Source organism: Euprymna scolopes, chromosome 2, assembly GCF_053919585.1.
Source record: "Euprymna scolopes isolate OS-2025 chromosome 2, ASM5391958v1, whole genome shotgun sequence".
Classification (NCBI taxonomy): Eukaryota; Metazoa; Mollusca; class Cephalopoda; order Sepiida; family Sepiolidae; genus Euprymna; species Euprymna scolopes.
In genome coordinates this window covers 129,797,029-129,817,213 of record NC_136483.1, presented here as the reverse complement: position 1 = coordinate 129,817,213, position 20,185 = coordinate 129,797,029, and the positions used below count along the sequence as shown (strand labels likewise).

Here is a 20,185-nt window from a genome sequence, read left to right as displayed (position 1 = left end):
TTTATGCAGCTTTATGCTTCTATGTAGATACTTTCTCGACTGAGAAGCTACAAGGTTCAAACTTGATTTAAATATTCTATTCATGAGGTGCACAAAGCAACATTGGTGGTGACTTCAGCTGCAATCACGGTGCTCCCAAAAGAGTCTGCAGTGTACTTTGCCTATTTATATCCAACTTCAGAGGATTCAAACTTCATACAGCAATAACAAAACTTTAAAATAAACAATATGGTGTCATCATTTCAGTATAAAACTTACAAAAGACAGAAAAGGAAATATTTTAGAAATTTTAATCTTGAATTTATATTTATTGTTGATGCTATTTTAAATATGAATGTGAAATTTTTTTATTTAAATAAATACGAAATCAATAAAATTGAGAGAAAAAAAAAAGGTCCATAATTAGCTCATTACTAAAGAGGGTTTTACTGCATTAGAGATTTTACTCACCATCTGTATCTTCTATAAAATTAAATTGTCAGAAAACAATTCACATTCAAATGAACTTTTAAACAATTGATACAATGAGCAAATGTTACCATGAATAATTTAAACATTACCAAAATCAGATTTAACAAAAAGAAAAAGCATGCAACAACTTTTTAAAATATATCTATTATTTCATGGCATATTGATTTCATCATTAAAAAAAACTCAAATTTAAATGGGGGGGCATTTTAAAAATTTATTAAACCACAGAGAACATGAGTTAGAACAGATAAATTGAGGGCATTGCTAAGGCTGCTGCAAAGAAGGTGGGCTCTCTCTACCATGCTAGAAAGTTATTTACGCCTGAGAATATCCTGTACATTTACAAGGCCACCATTCGTCCATGTATCGAGAATTGTTGTCACATTTGGGCTGCTGCATCTGCTACTAGTCTCTCCCTCTTAGACAATTCCAAAGAGAGTCGCCAACCTAATAGGTCCTGCACTATCAGCTAAGCTTCAGTCACCGTCCCATTGATGAAATGTTACATTCCTCTGCCTGTTTTACAAGTGTTTAAATGGTGGATGCTCCAATGAACTACAAGCCCTTGTTCCCCCTTGATGGAAATGCACCCAACAAACCTGACAAGCAGCAAAATCCCACTCCTACACAATAGAAAACCCATACATGTAAGGAAGACTTCTACTCTAATACTTTTTCCCATAGGACTGCTAGACTTTGGAATTCCTTTCCGGGTGACTGTATTGACATACAAAAACCTGAGTGTAATATAAACAGACATCTTGCTGCTCAACTCCCTACATAGTACCCCTACAAATTATGACCCCTACATCAAAGTGTTACTGTGCCTTGTTTGGGGTGAAAATGCACAAAAAAAAACAAACAAAAACCATTAACCCTAGGTTTGAGTGGTAAGCACCTTTAAAAAACTTTCCTTAACTATCACTAATAATCATACGTCCGAGTGACAAGCCCCGTTCCAAAGTCTCTCTTCATCATTTCAATCTCTAAGTCCGAGTGGGAATCATCCTCCTTTCTCCACCAAACAAAAAACCCTATAAAACCAGATATATATGCCTACTAAAGTAGTCTTTTCCCTTAAAAATATACAGAATTTATCTCTCATAGATAAGTGTTCTGACCTAAAATATTAGAATGGCCTAGAAATAGGGGACATTTTTACATTAAATTAATATGTAAAACTGATTCCCCACTCTAAATTCTAAAATATGTTAACAACTAGCAGTTCTGCCCGGCTTTGCTCGAGCCCTATGTATTATTCATAAGGTTATATATGCATATGTATATATTAAAAAGTGTGAATATGTAAAGTAATGTCTTTCTGTATAATAGTCTTTCTTAACTACCATAGAGAAAAGGCAGACAGACATTTTCACTTATATATATATATATATATATATATATATATATATATATAAGATAGATAGATTGGATGCAATATATAATAATGATTTAAAAAGTATAAAAAAAAAAAAAGACTCATGCGCCACCACCGAGAATCAAAACCAAAAGTTCAGCTCATGATTTATTTTGCCTCTGTCGTCAATGAATGGGCTATGAAAACATGTTTACTGCAAGGCTAAAAATTAAAACATGAACCAATAGCTACTACGTTATGCATTCGTAATGCCGGCATTCGACCTTCACCTGGCAAAATTCTTTCTTTTTTTTTTAATTTTCACACTTTTGCACCGATTTTTCCGGGCTAAAACCCAAATATAACGTTTTGCATGGATTCAAATACCTTATATATGAAGTTTCATGTCTGTAGACCAAAAGCTCTAGGAGTAGGCAAAATTTGTTAAACAAAAATATATACGTATACATAAGTATATATGGAAAAAATTTTAATGTTAATTATAAACTTTTTACATAAATATTATGCAAGTATAAATCATGTAGAATATCTGCGTGAATATAATTACACGTAATAGTTAACTAAAGGTGATCATCCCATTAGAAAACCGAAGCAACTAATAGGGAATTAATTAAATTTTTTTTTTTTTTTTTTTTTTTTTACATAGGCATCACCACATTATCAAGGCCAAGAGGCCACTCAAGGATAAGGGTTAAAGAGTGTACAGTAGCAATTGGACAATATAGTAATCATTAGTAATGAAAATTTGGTAAATTTGATAATTTATATGGAACGGCTCATCAAGAACTTACTTACTTTAGACTTGAACACAACCATATTGTAGTCAGCCGGAAAGCAGGAAAACGGAAGACAATTCCACAGGCGTGCAGTTCTAAGAAAGAAGCTTTGTTCATGGAATCTACGTTTAGGTTTAGGCACAGATAAAGAGTGGGGGGAATTATTGATAGTGTTTACAGCTAGACGAGTGTTTCTTGTGAAAGTTTGGCGAGGGGGGATCATAGATTGAAGCTCAGTCGAACACTTTCCATGAAAATAACGATACATCAGAGACAAACTCGCAACATCTCTTCTGTGAGATAGAGGTTGCAAGGAAGAGAAAAGGACATCTCCTACGAGGCTACTATTTTGAACTCTATCAAGGCAGGACAAGTCCTTTCTAGCAGCTCCTGCCCAGATGTGGCAACAGTATTCCATCTTTGGACGTACCTGGCTCTTATATAGATAGAGAATAGCATCAGCAGTGAGATATTTACCGGATCGATAGAAAGATCCCACCATTTTTCCAGCGGCCTTGGCAACAGATTTGATGTACGTGTTCCATTTAAGATCAGGAGTAATGGTCAAGCCCAGAAGCTTGTCAAAACTTGAGGCCTCCTGAAGACGAGAGCCATTCATTTCAATTGATGACAAATGTGGATTAGAATGTTGATGATGTAAAGAGAGAAGCTTGGTTTTAGATGCATTAAAAGTAACCAGCCACTTCTTACCCCATTGTACTACGTGCTCAAGATCAGAGGAGAGAGAATCGGAGAGAACTTGGTTGTTTACTGTCTTAGATGTGCAACCATAAATGGTAGTGTCGTCAGCATAAATGTCTACAAATGATGTAAGGATGTGATTTGGAAGATCATTAATGTAGATCAGGAAAAGAGTTGGGCCCAGGATGGACCCCTGAGGGACACCGGCATTAATACTGTGAGCTTCTGATTTTTGCCCCCCAACTAGTACTCTTATGAACCTATCAGAAAGAAATGATTTAATAATTGAGAAGACATTTCCAGCTATACCATAACTAGCGATCTTATGAAGTAAACCTTTATGCCATACCCTATCAAAGGCTTTAGATATGTCAAGAGCAATTGCCCTAGAAAGGTTGCCTCCATCGAGAGATTTGCTAATCCTATGAGATATAACTGTAAGCACATCTGCTGTAGATCTAGCAGAACGGAAACCATATTGAGTGTCACTAAGAAGGTTATTTTTGTTGAGATGGTTGATTACTTCTGTATTTAACACAGATTCTAGCAACTTACTCATGACGCACAGGAGACTTATTGGCCTGTACTGAGAGGGGGATGAGCGATCACCTGAATTCTTAAATACAGGGCATACTGATGAAATTTTCCAGGGAGATGGGAAACTATTCTCCTTAAGACAACGTTTAAACAGTTTTGTAAATATGGGCGCTAGTTCAGGTTGAAGTTTTTTGAGTACTATGATTGGAATACGGTCAGGGCTAGTTGCTTTACTGGAATCAAGGTTTTTGATTAGCTTGGCAACATCACGTACAGATATACGTATATCACATAGCGTGTTTTCTGATACAGGAGGAAATATTGGGGGTTGGCGGCCTTGATCGCAAAGGGTAGAATTAGCTGCAAAGTTCTTGACAAAGAGTTTGGCTTTGTCTGATGCTGACGAGATTACCTCAGGTCCATTGATAATAGTTGGGATGGAGCACACGCTTCTGTTCAGGATTCTGTTTGCTATTTGCCAAAACTGGTGGGAACCAAGCCGCTGTTCAGCTACTTTGGACTTAACAGATTGAGCATACAACTCTCTTGCGTTCTTTATTACTTTCTTACAATGGTTGCTGGCAGTCCTGAAAGCGGCTTTAGTTTTCGTACATCAATTACGTTGGAAACAGTGGAAAAAGTGATTTCTGTGCGCAATGGCAGCAGCACATTCTGAAGAGAACCATGGCTGGCTGTTAGGTTTTTGCTGAAACTTTTTCGAGGGTATGAAACGGTCAATACCTACAATTAACCATTCCGTCAGGTCTAATACTATAGAGGACACATCCTTTTTAAACATGGAATACAGAGGTAGATCAGATATAAATGTACAGAAGCTATCCCAATCAGCCTTAGTGTATCGATATACTGTACGATGGAGAGGTACGTCTGGGGACTTATTACATTTCATTTTTATCTTAATTGATACAACAGAGTGGTCGGAAGATCCAAGAGGCGACAGAACAGAAACTGAACATAGTTCAGGGCAAGTTGTGAGAAAAAGGTCTAGTAGGCTCGCATATGTAAATGTGTGAGAAACTGTGGATAGATGGCCCAAAAAAAGCTTTTTATATTACACACACACACACTCTCTTATACTGAACTTTTCTTTATAATTAAGCACTTTGCTGGGAGTTCTCTCCCACAAACCATACACAGGTATATCATTACTTCAACTAAAAATTGTCTCCGTCTCACTTGTGACTCACCTGCGCACGCGCGTGTGTGTGTGCATATATATACACAAGCGGCAAAAAAGAAAGTCCGCACTTGTAATTTTTAAAAAAACTGCAAATTTAAGCTAAATTTAATGTAACTGTTTGAACAACCATTTGATAGGCCTTTTATTCTAGTATATTTTTACCTGTTCAGATTTGACTTTTTATTGAAATATTCTTTTTTTTTTGCTTCTTCAATTTAAAGTTATTTTTTTTAAATTGACGTGAACGCTAGAATATTTCAAGTAAAAGTCAAATATGAACAGGTAAAATTATAGAGGAATAAAAGGTGAATCAAATGAGGTATAGGTTGTTTAAACAGTTACATTAAATTTAGCTTAAATTTGCAGTTTTTGAAAAATAATTACAAGTGAAAACTTTCTTTTTGCCAGCACTGTATGTGTATCTGTTATATATATATATATATATATATATATATATATATATATATATATATAACAGATACACACACACACACAGAGGATCCTCATTTATTTTAGTTTTTATATCAAAACTTTACTTCTGATAGCAAAACTTATACACAATGAATAATATGCAGAGCATGACATAACTTTTCTATTCTATGTTTTTTTGAACAGTGATATATAAACTAGCAGGGAGACCTGATGTTACTCGGGATTGAATGAAGATCAACGAATGTTCCTCACCATAATTTCATCGAAATTGGTGAAATTGCCCATTTTTCAATCAAATCAATTGATTCCCTGCTTTAGCCAAGGGCCCACTGCAGTGCATTAGAAGGAAACTTCACATACTTTCCTGCACTGACTTAGTCACAATACATTGATGTCTACATTGCAGTAGAAAATTTGTTGATTTTATAAAATTATTTTTATATAATGGCTTGAATTAAAGCTTAAAATGTAAAAGTCAAGTATCATGATTCAAGTGTGCTCTAAACAGAAATATTCATTTTGAATGCTGCTCCATCTTATCAAAGAACCTACAGTTGATTTTATATGCCAGACCTTTCTACTTGTAGTGATAAAACTTCTCAAATGCACTTGTGATATTAGGTTTTATAAGGTGTTAACTTTACTCAAAATCCAACTGTTCCTTCTTTTTCTGGTTATCAGTTAATGATTTTATCAGGGGCAGTCCAATACAAAATCTAGGAACACTCCCAGACAAGTATATTTGTGTGAAATTTTATAAAAATCGGTCCAGCAATTTCCAAGTCCATAGGGAACGAACACAAGGTGCGTTTTATATATAAAGCAAGATTTTTTTTATTAAACATTTTTCTTTACTGTAATTAATTTTAAGTCTTCATTAATTTTTTTGTTCAGTAAAATTTCTAAAAAATTAAACACTATTAGATATACTGCACCATATAGATTTAGGCATTAGAAAAATAAAAAAGGCATTACTTATGCTGCATCCTGTATATTATTAATGAATGTCATTTAAGCGAAGGTCCCCTATTTGCCACATATTTCTGCAAACAAATTAAAAATAGAAATTTCCAGAGTTATTTTCAAACTTTTTTCTTCAATAAATGAGTTTAATCAATTGTGTGATTTTCTTTTGAAAATTTCATTTTTTAAGAAACCCTGCTAGAAAAAAATCAAGAGCTAAGTTTAATAAGCATGCAGGCCATCATGCTTTATTTCACCCCCAAAAAAAGCTAAAACAAGATAGCATAAAACAAATAAAACTTTTTTTTTTAAATTTTTTACTGTATACGCTTTTTACTGTAAATGCTTGCATCTGAAAAACTGCAAAATAACTCTGTGTGTGTGTGTGTGTGTGTATATATATATATATATATATATATATATACATACACACACACACACACACACACACACACACACACACACACACACGAGGGACATTCAAAAAAGTAATGCTCCCTATTTTTTTTTTATTCTGCCCAAATGGGAGAGAGAGAATTGCAAATTGCATCATTATGATGACTGAACATGCATTTATAACCTGAAAGTTTACCTCTGTTGCAGATATTGTCGATGTGAGACACTAAGAAAGAAATCCCTGTCAGTGATATGCGTCAGAAGCAGAGATGCATCATTGAATTTCTCCATGCAGAAAAAATTGAACTGATCAACATTCACCGGCGCCTGCTGAACATTTAAAAAGTCGATGTCAACACATTAAAGGAGTTTGTAGATTTCAGAGTGGGGCCAAAGATGTGAGTGACAAAGTATGTTCCGGATTTTTATGACCGAGGTATTAAGAGGCCGTCAAAAATGCATTGAGAATGGTGTTAACCATGTAGAAAAATAAATTCTGGAGTACAAATGATTGCTTATGTCTTCGTAGCTCTTCAACATTTTAGTTAAAAATAAAAGAAAAGGCCTCACTTTTAGAATGAACCTCACATATATATTACGTTAATTATGTTATAGATGATTATAGATGTCAATATTTTTTCCTTGATTCTTTCTAGATGCCTGATTAATTTTCTGAGTTTCAGGCTGGAACTTGCAGAGGAATTTGCCATACTTTTTGTGTACCCTAATACTTTTGGTTCCTTCTGGAGCAATCTTCAGTGGGTTGAAACATGTATTTTTAAATGATTAGTGATGATTTTGGAAAGAATTGTGGGATTGGTTTCAGTATTAATAGAATATTAGTATTAAAAACATTTTAGAGTATTTTCACTGTTATGAAAATTAATTTTATCAATTTCTAACTTTTTAATGTTTATGTGTACAGCTTCTAATATCTGTAATCATAGAAACATATATAAGAATTGAGCTTTCCAGCCCGTCAGTAATGTAGACAAATATAAAACAATACCCTTACTTTCATGGCAATATAATAGCATAATTAAATGTGTTAACTAATGCCTAAACATTCAGGTTTAGAATTTCAGCTGGAAACACTGTGTCTAGTCACAATGAAGAACCATGTATAAAAATATATAATTGCATAGAAAAAAAATAAATGGAAAAATGGACAAACTACAAAATCACATCAAAGACAAATCAGCACCTGAATATTTTGTTTGTTTTAATAACAAAAACCTTATCAAAACCTTGCTCACTTTTCCATTTATTTTATTGGAGAGGAGTAAGTAAACGAGAGATGGCAGAGAGAGAGAGAGAGAGAGAGAGAGAGAGAGAGAGAGAGAGAGAGAGAGCAGGCAAGAGAGACATAAGAGAAAAAGAAAGAGTATGAGTATATGCAATAGGGAAGCATCATGTGTGTAGCGTGCTAAAAATGCATCAGTTAGGGCTAAAAGATTATAGAGAAAGGGGAGAGATGCATTAGATGTTAAGGTTATATAGATTTTCCTTAAAGCAAAAAAAAAAAAAAAAAAAGGAAGAAAGTAAATCTATTATTTATATCTCAATAAAAATTATACGCAAATTATATTTCAAAGAAAATATAGAACTAACCATTTTTTCTTTTCATTTGTTTCTCATTCAACTTTTAACAATAAAAAAAAACGGTAAAAAATTTGACAAAAAAATTTTTTGCAATTTTTTCATTTTATACAAAAAAAGATAACCTGGCTCAGATTTTTGACGCCAGCGCTGGAAACAAACACAGCAGCAATGTTGTTTGTTTTAAATGTTTTAATTGTTGGTAAGGTACAGAGCAATTTCATCAGCAATGGTACCGTTCCGATAAATTTTTATACGTCTTTAAAAAAATTTTCTTTTAAAAATGAGTTTTTTTATCACCACCTTTTATTGTTATTTAAAGAAATTACTTGCATATGACCCAAACCACACTGGATTACTGGTATGAACAGGCAACACGTGGTAGTGGTGACGGTAGTATAGGAGGCTGTTGGTTGGTGCAATTTTTGTATTAGTGATTAATATCACCATTTTTTTTTTTTTTTTTTTTTTTACTCCATAATCCAAAAAACTGTTTAATTGGAATCGGGGAGATTGAAGTTTCTCTCTGTCTGGCTTAGTAGAGTCGAGAGGCAACCGGTGAAAGAACCCACAGAGGATTTAATTTTAATTTTTTTTTTTTAAGGGATTCATGTAACATGGATAGAGATCAGGATGTTATAGTTCGATCTGTGTTTTCCTCGGGGTCAGCACTACGTTCCTGGATTGGTACCCGACACATTGGACATCGTTCAAGTTGGAGTGCACAAGTCTCACAGAATCCCCTGTAAGAGATTAAAATAAATTAGTGACCTTTTATAGAAAAAAAAATGATCTATTGACTTAATTTTCGTAATTTTGTACATATAAACATATATTTTTATTTTTAATACTTGTATTCAACCAAAACAAGGCATATTGTCACTTGAACGTAAGAGGCTACTATTTGGGACAATGTCTGCAGGGACACTATATAGGAAGTTGAGAAGCGAGATATCTGTTCATAGTACATTTAAATTTTAACATGTTAGTACAGTCAGGGAAACAGAAAACAGGGAGGGAATTCCAAATTCTAGCAGTTTCAGGGAAGAAACTAGGAGAGTAGGAGGTTTTCTGGTATCTAGAGTTAAGGAGTGTGATTTTACCACTCATTGGATTAATCAGGTTGTTTATGTCGAAGGGAAACATCTTTACAAAGGTATATATCATCATTAATTTCTAAAATCTGTCCAATGCATGCCAGCACGTAAAAGGGATATTAAGATGATGATGCCTTAAATAAGTAAATTAAGTGGTTGGGACGAGAGAGTGAGACTGGCTCTGCGGAAACCAGCTTCATTTTAAGCAAACTCCTACTGCGTGTCATCTATCATTCCTCATCTCCTTCAAGTCCAGTGGTATTGAGTGAGCAACAAAGTGATAGGTGTGGGCACACTGGAAGTCATAGCCGCAAACCTATACACAGGCGGCTCAGGCCATAGGGTCGTTCTTCACTTACTGGCGTGGAAATGGAATTCGGCAGCCATCTAATATCTAAGCAGCCCTCTTTAGGAGAGCACTGTTCATCCATGTGGCATGGGGAATGGCTTAGAAAAGGTACCCCAAAGGTGTCCACTACGTCCTGGCTAGCTTACCATGGTCGTGGTTTGATGAGAACTACCCGAAGATTACCCAGTTATTAGAGGAGAAGCATTCTGTATACAAAGTTCATATTGAAGATTTATCCTCCAAACCAAAGAAGGACACATGGAAAAGTTTGCATAGCAATGTTCAGTTGGATCTTAGACAGATGCAGAATTCCTGGCTTAATCAGAAGAAATTCAAATCTATGCAGATGCAAATGATTTGAAGACGTTTTATGATGGTGTCAAGCGACAAAGATATAATTCTTGGAAGGTAGGCAGAGCATTTTAAAAGTGTATTAAACTACCATCGATAATTAGACAATTGACCGCTTCCCCCAAACAAATGAGGAAATGGATGAATTTCCAATTCTCAAAAAGACTGAAAAAGCAATCCGCATGTTGTCCACTGGGAAAGTACCAGGCTCACACTATCCCAGCTTACTGCAAGGATCGTGGTACTACTGATATGTTTGTTGCCAGGCAGCTCACAGAAAAGTGCCATGAAAAAAACGTGGATCTATATTCCACTTATGTTGATCTGACCAAAGCCTTTGATAATGTAAGCAGAGAATAATGGCAAAGTATGGGTGTTCTAGAAAATTCATTACCATTATACGCCAGTTTCATGATGCTATGCTGACCAAAGTACAAGATAGTGGGGTGACATCTGACCCTTTTAAAGTCAAAAATGGAGTGAAACAGGGGTGTGTTTTGGCTTCCATCCTGATCAGCCTCATGTTCTTTGCAATGCTGATGGATGTCTTCATAGACATCGATATGAGCATTGGAATTAGGTACAGATTTAATGGGTCAGTTTTCAAGCTCAGAAGGTTACAAGCAAAATCCAGGGTTGCAACAGATATGACTTTTTTTTGCTGATGACTGTGCCCTTTACAGTACATTTAAGACAGACATGTAACACAGTGTAGATATATTTTCGGAGGCCTGTAACAACTTCGGTCTCACAATCAGTACCAAGAACACCAAAGTGATGCATCAACCTGCTCAAGGAAAACCATATGCAGAACCCAACATTTCCATCAAAAAGCAAAGACTCAATGTGGTTGACAAGTTCACCTAACTTGGCAGTACGCTCTCCCACAATTAAATCAATTCCAGAATCGCCAAAGTAAGTGCTACCTTTGGCAGACTCTACAACAATGTATAGAACAGAAAATGTATCACTTCCACGAAAAAAAATGAAAGTCTATAAAACTGTCATACTCATCATCTTACTCTAGGGATGTGAATCGTAAATCTATTAATGGCACACAAGAAAGCTAAATAACTTTATCACCGCCAGACTGAGGAAACTGCTTGACGTAGGCTGGCAGGAAAGGATATCCGACACAGAAGTTTTCACTTGTGCCAACTCCCAAGAATCCCTACTGAAAATCCAACTTCGCTGGGCTGGTAATACAGGTCACATGCGAGATTACAAACTGCCAAGAAGAGAGCTCCATATTGGCCAGAGAAAACGATTTAGACAATTTAAAGCATTACTGAAAGCTTTCAACATTGATCCATCATAATGGGAGCAGACAGCTTCAGCAAGAGGTGGGCCGTTGTTCATAATAGGAAAGTCACATAAAAACTGCTGCAGAGAAGCACAAGCAAAACAGGAAGAACAATGCTTTGAAACCCTTTACATCTTCCACCATTCTTACTGCAGCAGAACATTTCAAGCGAAAATTGGTGCTTATCAGTCATAACTCACCGATAATGACCTCTCAACCCCACCTTCCAGGATAGTCCTCATCGTTCCGACAGACAAAACAGATGAACAGAATTAAAGTCTTGCCTGCAGTTTAATGATCATAAAATTGCAATCAAGGAACAGAGAGGAAGGAGATGGGAGAGGAGAAGAAGAGAGAAGAGAAAAGAGGATGAGAGAGTTTTACCTATGTTCACATGGCCACAGGACCATACTGGCTTGTTTATCACAGCATAATGTACATGATCCCTCTGGTAGAGATTCCTTCTGTAAAAGGGCCATCTTCATATGTCTGTAAAAAAAACCAAAAAAAAACAGATTCTTTTCACCAGCTAAATCATTAATTCTGTTTCTTTTAAAAGAAATAGTGATGAGACAGTTCCAACATTTTTCCAAATTCCAATTCAATTACAGATTCTGATTCTTTAAAACATTTAAATATTAAGCTATAGAGTTCTTTTTTTTTTTTTTTTATATTTTCAGATTACAGTAAAAACCCATGTAATACGTATATACATTTTCACAAACGTAAAATATACACTTACAAAGTGGTAATCTATAAATGTTAATATTACTAGTAGTTTAAAATTTAAAAAAATTTTTTATCATTACCACCAGCAATGGAAAAGTTTAAAACAAATAATTACAAGTTTGACATTGAAAAATAGCCACAAATTTTTCCGAGTCTGAGATGTTAATTATGAAATGCTTTCTGAGATGTTAATTATGAAATGCTTTCTGAGATGTTAATTATGAAATGCTTTCTGAGATGTTAAGTATGAAATGCTTTCTGAGATGTTAATTATGAAATGCTTTCTGAGATGTTATACTAAGTGTAAATACCTGGGCAAGATAACCTTTTCGTCTGATGAAAGGTGTCCATAATCATTGAATTTCTTAAACGCTATCTTGTGGGGAGGAAATCTGAACGGCTTGGCACCGAAATTGAATGAACATTGTTGATATGACATGAAACTGGCAGCCGCAAAGAAACCAGATCTGCAGGAAAGAAAATATTTCTTAAATGAAATCGCCAGTACATATTGGATTCATCACAAAAGACGATATATAAATAGAAAACATTTATGCAGCTTTATGCTTCTATGTAGATACTTTCTCGACTGAGAAGCTACAAGGTTCAAACTTGATTTAAATATTCTATTCATGAGGTGCACAAAGCAACATTGGTGGTGACTTCAGCTGCAATCACGGTGCTCCCAAAAGAGTCTGCAGTGTACTTTGCCTATTTATATCCAACTTCAGAGGATTCAAACTTCATACAGCAATAACAAAACTTTAAAATAAACAATATGGTGTCATCATTTCAGTATAAAACTTACAAAAGACAGAAAAGGAAATATTTTAGAAATTTTAATCTTGAATTTATATTTATTGTTGATGCTATTTTAAATATGAATGTGAAATTTTTTTATTTAAATAAATACGAAATCAATAAAATTGAGAGAAAAAAAAAAGGTCCATAATTAGCTCATTACTAAAGAGGGTTTTACTGCATTAGAGATTTTACTCACCATCTGTATCTTCTATAAAATTAAATTGTCAGAAAACAATTCACATTCAAATGAACTTTTAAACAATTGATACAATGAGCAAATGTTACCATGAATAATTTAAACATTACCAAAATCAGATTTAACAAAAAGAAAAAGCATGCAACAACTTTTTAAAATATATCTATTATTTCATGGCATATTGATTTCATCATTAAAAAAAACTCAAATTTAAATGGGGGGGCATTTTAAAAATTTATTAAACCACAGAGAACATGAGTTAGAACAGATAAATTGAGGGCATTGCTAAGGCTGCTGCAAAGAAGGTGGGCTCTCTCTACCATGCTAGAAAGTTATTTACGCCTGAGAATATCCTGTACATTTACAAGGCCACCATTCGTCCATGTATCGAGAATTGTTGTCACATTTGGGCTGCTGCATCTGCTACTAGTCTCTCCCTCTTAGACAATTCCAAAGAGAGTCGCCAACCTAATAGGTCCTGCACTATCAGCTAAGCTTCAGTCACCGTCCCATTGATGAAATGTTACATTCCTCTGCCTGTTTTACAAGTGTTTAAATGGTGGATGCTCCAATGAACTACAAGCCCTTGTTCCCCCTTGATGGAAATGCACCCAACAAACCTGACAAGCAGCAAAATCCCACTCCTACACAATAGAAAACCCATACATGTAAGGAAGACTTCTACTCTAATACTTTTTCCCATAGGACTGCTAGACTTTGGAATTCCTTTCCGGGTGACTGTATTGACATACAAAAACCTGAGTGTAATATAAACAGACATCTTGCTGCTCAACTCCCTACATAGTACCCCTACAAATTATGACCCCTACATCAAAGTGTTACTGTGCCTTGTTTGGGGTGAAAATGCACAAAAAAAAACAAACAAAAACCATTAACCCTAGGTTTGAGTGGTAAGCACCTTTAAAAAACTTTCCTTAACTATCACTAATAATCATACGTCCGAGTGACAAGCCCCGTTCCAAAGTCTCTCTTCATCATTTCAATCTCTAAGTCCGAGTGGGAATCATCCTCCTTTCTCCACCAAACAAAAAACCCTATAAAACCAGATATATATGCCTACTAAAGTAGTCTTTTCCCTTAAAAATATACAGAATTTATCTCTCATAGATAAGTGTTCTGACCTAAAATATTAGAATGGCCTAGAAATAGGGGACATTTTTACATTAAATTAATATGTAAAACTGATTCCCCACTCTAAATTCTAAAATATGTTAACAACTAGCAGTTCTGCCCGGCTTTGCTCGAGCCCTATGTATTATTCATAAGGTTATATATGCATATGTATATATTAAAAAGTGTGAATATGTAAAGTAATGTCTTTCTGTATAATAGTCTTTCTTAACTACCATAGAGAAAAGGCAGACAGACATTTTCACTTATATATATATATATATATATATATATATATATATATAAGATAGATAGATTGGATGCAATATATAATAATGATTTAAAAAGTATAAAAAAAAAAAAAGACTCATGCGCCACCACCGAGAATCAAAACCAAAAGTTCAGCTCATGATTTATTTTGCCTCTGTCGTCAATGAATGGGCTATGAAAACATGTTTACTGCAAGGCTAAAAATTAAAACATGAACCAATAGCTACTACGTTATGCATTCGTAATGCCGGCATTCGACCTTCACCTGGCAAAATTCTTTCTTTTTTTTTTAATTTTCACACTTTTGCACCGATTTTTCCGGGCTAAAACCCAAATATAACGTTTTGCATGGATTCAAATACCTTATATATGAAGTTTCATGTCTGTAGACCAAAAGCTCTAGGAGTAGGCAAAATTTGTTAAACAAAAATATATACGTATACATAAGTATATATGGAAAAAATTTTAATGTTAATTATAAACTTTTTACATAAATATTATGCAAGTATAAATCATGTAGAATATCTGCGTGAATATAATTACACGTAATAGTTAACTAAAGGTGATCATCCCATTAGAAAACCGAAGCAACTAATAGGGAATTAATTAAATTTTTTTTTTTTTTTTTTTTTTTTTACATAGGCATCACCACATTATCAAGGCCAAGAGGCCACTCAAGGATAAGGGTTAAAGAGTGTACAGTAGCAATTGGACAATATAGTAATCATTAGTAATGAAAATTTGGTAAATTTGATAATTTATATGGAACGGCTCATCAAGAACTTACTTACTTTAGACTTGAACACAACCATATTGTAGTCAGCCGGAAAGCAGGAAAACGGAAGACAATTCCACAGGCGTGCAGTTCTAAGAAAGAAGCTTTGTTCATGGAATCTACGTTTAGGTTTAGGCACAGATAAAGAGTGGGGGGAATTATTGATAGTGTTTACAGCTAGACGAGTGTTTCTTGTGAAAGTTTGGCGAGGGGGGATCATAGATTGAAGCTCAGTCGAACACTTTCCATGAAAATAACGATACATCAGAGACAAACTCGCAACATCTCTTCTGTGAGATAGAGGTTGCAAGGAAGAGAAAAGGACATCTCCTACGAGGCTACTATTTTGAACTCTATCAAGGCAGGACAAGTCCTTTCTAGCAGCTCCTGCCCAGATGTGGCAACAGTATTCCATCTTTGGACGTACCTGGCTCTTATATAGATAGAGAATAGCATCAGCAGTGAGATATTTACCGGATCGATAGAAAGATCCCACCATTTTTCCAGCGGCCTTGGCAACAGATTTGATGTACGTGTTCCATTTAAGATCAGGAGTAATGGTCAAGCCCAGAAGCTTGTCAAAACTTGAGGCCTCCTGAAGACGAGAGCCATTCATTTCAATTGATGACAAATGTGGATTAGAATGTTGATGATGTAAAGAGAGAAGCTTGGTTTTAGATGCATTAAAAGTAACCAGCCACTTCTTACCCCATTGTACTACGTGCTCAAGATCAGAGGAGAGAGAATCGGAGAGAACTTGGTTGTTTACTGTCTTAGATGTGCAACCATAAATGGTAGTGTCGTCAGCATAAATGTCTACAAATGATGTAAGGATGTGATTTGGAAGATCATTAATGTAGATCAGGAAAAGAGTTGGGCCCAGGATGGACCCCTGAGGGACACCGGCATTAATACTGTGAGCTTCTGATTTTTGCCCCCCAACTAGTACTCTTATGAACCTATCAGAAAGAAATGATTTAATAATTGAGAAGACATTTCCAGCTATACCATAACTAGCGATCTTATGAAGTAAACCTTTATGCCATACCCTATCAAAGGCTTTAGATATGTCAAGAGCAATTGCCCTAGAAAGATTGCCACAGTCGAGAGATTTGCTAATCCTATGCGATATAACTGTAAGCACATCTGCTGTAGATCTAGCAGAACGGAAACCATATTGAGTGTCACTAAGAAGGTTATTTTTGTTGAGATGGTTGATTTTGTTGAGATGGTTGATTACTTCTGTATTTAACACAGATTCTAGCAACTTATGACGCACAGGAGACTTATTGGCCTGTACTGAGAGGGGGATGAGCGATCACCTGAATTCTTAAATACAGGGCATATTGATGAGATTTTCCAGGGAGATGGGAAACTATTCTCCTTAAGACAACGTTTAAACAGTTTTGTAAGTATGGGCGCTAGTTCAGGTTGAAGTTTTTTGAGTACTATAATTGGAATACCGTCAGGGCCGGTTGCTTTACTGGAATCAAGGTTTTTGATTAGCTTGGCAACATCACGTACAGATATACGTATATCACATAGCGTGTTTTCTGATACAGGAGGAAATATTGGGGGTTGGCGGCCTTGATCGCAAAGGGTAGAATTAGCTGCAAAGTTCTTGACAAAGAGTTTGGCTTTGCCTGATGCTGACGAGCTTACCTCAGGTCCATTGATAATAGTTGGGATGGAGCGCACGCTTCTGTTCAGGATTCTGTTTGCTATTTGCCAAAACTGGTGGGAACCAAGCCGCTGCTCAGCTACTTTGGACTTAACAGATTGAGCATACAACTCTCTTGCGTTCCTTATTACTTTCTTACAATGGTTGCTGGCAGTCCTGAAAACGGCTTTAGTTTCCATACATCTATTACGTTTGAAGCAGTGGAAAAAGTGATTTCTGTGCGCAATGGCAGCAGCACATTCTGGAGAGAACCATGGCTGGCTGTTAGGTTTTTGCTGAAACTTTTTAGAGGGTATGAAATGGTCAATACCTACAATTAACCATTCAGTCAGGTCTAATACTATAGAGGACACATCCTTTTTAAACATGGAATGCAGAGGTAGATCAGATATAAATGTACGGAAGCTATCCCAGTCAGCCTTAGTGTATCGATATACTGTACGATGGAGAGGTACGTCTGGGGACTTATTACATTTCATTTTTATCTTAATTGATACAACAGAGTGGTCGGAAGATCCAAGAGGCGACAGAACAGAAACTGAACATAGTTCAGGGCAAGTTGTGAGAAAAAGGTCTAGTAGGCTAGCATACTGGCCGTCATTGTCGGGTACACGGGTGGGTTCCTGAACAATCTGAGTGAGGTCATAGGCAATGGAGAAATCATGACAGAACCTCCCCTCATCATCGGTCTTGTTTGAGTGGGTCAACCATTCGACGTTGTGAACATTGAAGTCACCACATACGTGAATGTTAGCTGAAGGATAAGCAGATAGGACTTGGTCAATTTTCTCAGATATGCTTTGAAAGATAGAAACTCCGCTGTTGTGGGGGCGATAGAGAGTAAATATAAATGCAGTAGTGTGAGCTAAAGCAACCCGGAAGCACATATAGGGTAAGTTAGGATCTTCCCTGGAGATGTCCCTCCCACATGGAAAGCTATCTTTAATATAGGCACATATTCCATGACCATGGCGATCTTGGGGGTCAGATTTAGAAGTTAAGTTAGAGTATCCTGTAATTGCAAACTCTTCTAGGGAAATAGTCTGTCCAATGCCAGTTTCACTTAAAAATAAAAGGTCTGGTTTAGTCTCATGTAATTGGGTTTCAACCTCTGGAAGGTTAGAACGTAGACCCCTGATGTTGGAGAAGGAGACATGGTAGTAGGGGTCTACGTTGGAATTTGGAGAACCGGGTTTAATCGTGTATTTTTTCTTGAAACTTGTCATGATGAAATTTTGGAATTTGTGGACTAGGTCGTCAGATTTACTTAGAGCAGGACAGAGAGGGGAAACTAAGAGAGAAAAAGAAACGAAAATTTTTTTTTTTTTTTGTAGCTAATGATAAGGTAAAGCCGTAACAATTACCCACTAGTATGGCATCGAGAGGCCCCACCAGAAGCTACTGCATGGTCCAGATTCCATTCACCAAATGGCAATACAGCAGCCCCAGTACTTTGCACCTGCTGATAGGACAGCCTCCTTAGTGGTTAATCCAAGGTTCGGGTCCCTGACTATCAGGCGGATAACGTCAGCCCAGACAAAACGTTTACCTCCAGCACCCTTACTAGTGACATGGCTACAAGGATAGACATAGAAACAGAAAATTTCCACCAACTCTGCCAACTGTTCGCGCAAAATTATGCCAACCTAGAAAACAGCTTTTTCTTCTCCCTTTGTCAGAAAAATCACTCATTAAAAAATGAGGACTGAGGGACAAATAAGAAGAAGCGAGAGTAACAGGAGCTGCCGATAACACATCCACAATGCGTTTTCTACTCTCCATTAAAAAAAAAAACAAAAAAAAATTATTAAGTATTGTACTTAACAAAAGTCCAACAGACGTGTTTAAGGGAAAGTATGGTGATAGATTCCCCTCTCACGAACTAAAAATGAGTACAATTAGGTAATCTATTTTTGCAATCAACTCGGTAGATAAATAAACATTTATGGACGAGAAAAAAAGCTAGCATTTAATACAACAGAAATACATAAATTAAATACTGAAATAAAATGTAGTTATTAATATTTGAATCTAAAAATAAAAAGTGCGAATTAGTATAGGAATCACTTATCTCAAAGACACTTCCGTCTCCAAACTGCAAACTAGTGAAGAATTTAACTTTTAATAGCGTTCAGAAGATTTTTTTTTTTTTTTTTTTTTAAATTAACCGTTAAAAGAAAAGTGTGATTTTATTCTGAACTTTAACTAGTCACGTTTTAAGAAACTTACGATATAAAAGAAAAGCAGATGTGGGGGGTGGGGGGGTTTCTTCCGAAGTTTGTTGGTGACGTTATAAGTGATTGCGAGATAAGATGGAAGCCAGAAATTAGAGGTGGGGGACTGAAAATGATAATATAATGGATTGATTATACAATATTTAAGATCAACTCGGTAGATAAACATTTATGGACGAGAAAAAAAAAGCTAGCATTTAATACAACAGAAATACATAAATTAAATACTGAAATAAAATGTAGTTATTAATATTTGAATCTAAAAATAAAAAGTGCGAATTAGTATAGGAATCACTTATCTCAAAGACACTTCCGTCTCCAAACTGCAAACTAGTGAAGAATTTAACTTTTAATAGCGTTCAGAAGATTTTTTTTAAATGAATGTTTAAAAGAATATGCAAATTAGCTAGATCATTTGCTAGTGAATGCAATTCCACGAACCATATATAAGAAAATTGTATTTTCTTTTTAAATAAATAGAAAACAGGGTTTTTAATATGAATATCAATACACACAAAAGAAAAACGAATTTATAGGAGTATAGAAGATTACTATTACAAAGGAATTGATTATAAGCAAAAAAATTACAAATATAACGCATACTTATAAAATTATTACTAACATATGTTGTAATAATATTTAACAATAACACAAATGCCAATCCACATTTCAGAAATCACTTACAAGCATGCGAACGTTTTGACAGCGAAACTGCTATTTGCAACTTCTGGTGTAGACACACCTGTGAGTGATTGCACATATTCATTTTCTTTTCTTCCTCCTGAAGATGAGGTATACCTCGAAAATTTG

General features: G+C 35.4%; 1 protein-coding gene across 1 annotated transcript in view; it reads right to left on the bottom strand.

The window, feature by feature from the left end:
- Window positions 1–8,393: 8,393 nt before the first annotated feature.
- The window catches only part of LOC145296070 (RING finger and SPRY domain-containing protein 1-like), a 181,030-nt gene continuing 169,238 nt past the window's right edge, over window positions 8,394–20,185 (bottom strand). Inside the window, exons 13-15 of the mRNA XM_080142191.1 lie at window positions 12,596–12,751; window positions 11,940–12,044; window positions 8,394–9,198 (exon numbers count right to left, since the gene is read on the bottom strand). Of these exons, the coding sequence (XP_079998317.1) occupies window positions 9,084–9,198; window positions 11,940–12,044; window positions 12,596–12,751 (376 nt within the window). The 3' untranslated portion in view covers window positions 8,394–9,083. The remainder of the gene's footprint in view (window positions 9,199–11,939; window positions 12,045–12,595; window positions 12,752–20,185) is intronic.